Below are 1,672 nucleotides of genomic sequence, written 5' to 3' on the forward strand. Positions count from 1 at the left end.
GAGGATATAGTTCTTGGCCAGGAGAAGCGTGGCGATCTTGGAGAGCTTCCGCACCGAGGGGCTGTGGGCGTAAGGGATGACGGCCCTCAGCTCGTCGAGCGCGTCGTTCAGGTCGTGCATGCGCCTCCGCTCGCGGGCGTTGATGTTGAGCCGCAGCGCCTTCTGCTCCTTGGACTTCTTGCCGCCGCCGCCGCCGCCGCCGTGGTGGCTATTGGAGCAGGCGCCGCCCTCCGGCGCCTTGAGGAGGGCGCCCCCAGAGCTGACGACGACTCCGGAGCCGCTACCCCCGCCGGGGCCCCGCAGCAGTAACTCGCAGCGCCCGTCGCTGTCGTCGTCCGGGCTTTGCTCGCCGCCGCTGCTCTCGGCGACCGAGCTGCGGCTGGTCGTGCTCTGCCCGTACTTGACGCAGACCGAGCCGCCCAGCGGGTCCCCGGCCACCAGGGCCCCCGCCGCGCTCTCCCTCAGCAGCACCTCGGAGTCGGCCGGCTCGTAGCAGCTGAGGGGCGACGGCGCTTGCCGCGCCTCGCGCTGCTGTTGCTGGTGGGCGGCCAGGTCGAGCCCCGGGGGTGAACGAAAGGCGGACTCCATTCTCTTGGCCGAGGCGCTGAAGCTCTTGTGGAACAAGTCTTCGTCTGAAGGCAGGCTTAGCGCCCTCTCCATAGTCCCGACCGGCGGGTTCCCCTCCTCCAACTCCTCCCTCTCCCTCTCCCACGCCCCCTCCCCCGCTCCGGTCCTTCGACGCCCCGGGTCGGGGGCTTGCCTGGGTCGAGGTACTCTTCGCCGAGAGCGCGGCTCCTCGTCCTGCCCCTGTCACCTTCTTCTCCCCGCTGTTCCAGCGTCTCGCAGGCAGGCCGCTTTGGCGCGCGTTCTTTCTCTTTCCCTCAGCGCGCGTCTGGTCTCGCCCGTCGCCTCGCTTGCTCTCAGCGCTCCTCTCCCAGGACTAAGGCATTGTGAGCCTCCGGCGGGCTCTCGGCGCCTTTTCTCTGGCTTGGATTCACCTTCGGGAGGTTGGCCGGACCCACCAAGTGAGAGGAGAGAGAGAGAGAAAAGAGAAAAAGAAGAAAAGAGAGCAGGAGCGCTCGCTCTTCGCTCGCTCGCGGAAGGCGGCGGCAGCGGCGTCTGCTGGTACTCCCGCTGTTGCTGTTGCTGTCGCCACCGCTGCTGCTGCTAACTGCCGCCGCCACCACCACAGACGGGGGAAGTCTTTTACCTCATTATCTCGCGGAGAAGGTTATTATGAAGAAGCCTCGCCTGTTGGGACAGCGCTTTCTACCCAATCAGGTTAACGTTTTAATTAATAGGATTAAAACGGTAACAAACGAGCCGGGGCGCTAGGCTTGGCCCTGAGTCTGGAGAGTTTGCATTTCACACCGGTCTGGAGGAGGAGGAGGAGAAGACAGGCGGCAGCTCACGCTTTATAAAAGGCTCCTTGCTCCATTCTTCTCCCTGCCATCTGTGGGCGCAGCTTAACGCATATGTTTGCAAGGCGTTGTGTCCTATTAGGAAGCCGACAACTGCCTTTACAGCCTGACAGGTGTGGCGACTTTCACTCCTCAATGAGCAGACTTAAAAGCCCGAGCTGGGGCGAAGGATGCTCTTTCCCTCCTTCAGCAAATTACGGGGCGGCGGTGGCGGCGGGGTGAAGGAGGAGGAGGAGGAGGAGGAGGAGGAG

The 1,672-nt window shown here is 64.0% G+C and overlaps 1 protein-coding gene across 1 annotated transcript in view; it reads right to left on the reverse strand.

Moving 5' to 3' along the window:
- BHLHE22 (basic helix-loop-helix family member e22) overlaps positions 1 to 660 on the reverse strand; it is a 1,646-nt gene extending 986 nt beyond the window's left edge. The window contains exon 1 of the mRNA XM_029284459.1: positions 221 to 660. Coding sequence (XP_029140292.1) covers positions 221 to 660 — 440 coding nt within the window. The remainder of the gene's footprint in view (positions 1 to 220) is intronic.
- Between the last annotated feature and the right edge of the window lie 1,012 nt (positions 661 to 1,672).

The sequence above is a fragment of the Protobothrops mucrosquamatus genome, unplaced genomic scaffold (genome assembly GCF_001527695.2).
Source record: "Protobothrops mucrosquamatus isolate PMUCROS unplaced genomic scaffold, P.Mucros_1.0 scaffold608, whole genome shotgun sequence".
In the NCBI taxonomy this organism is placed as follows: Eukaryota; Metazoa; Chordata; class Lepidosauria; order Squamata; family Viperidae; genus Protobothrops; species Protobothrops mucrosquamatus.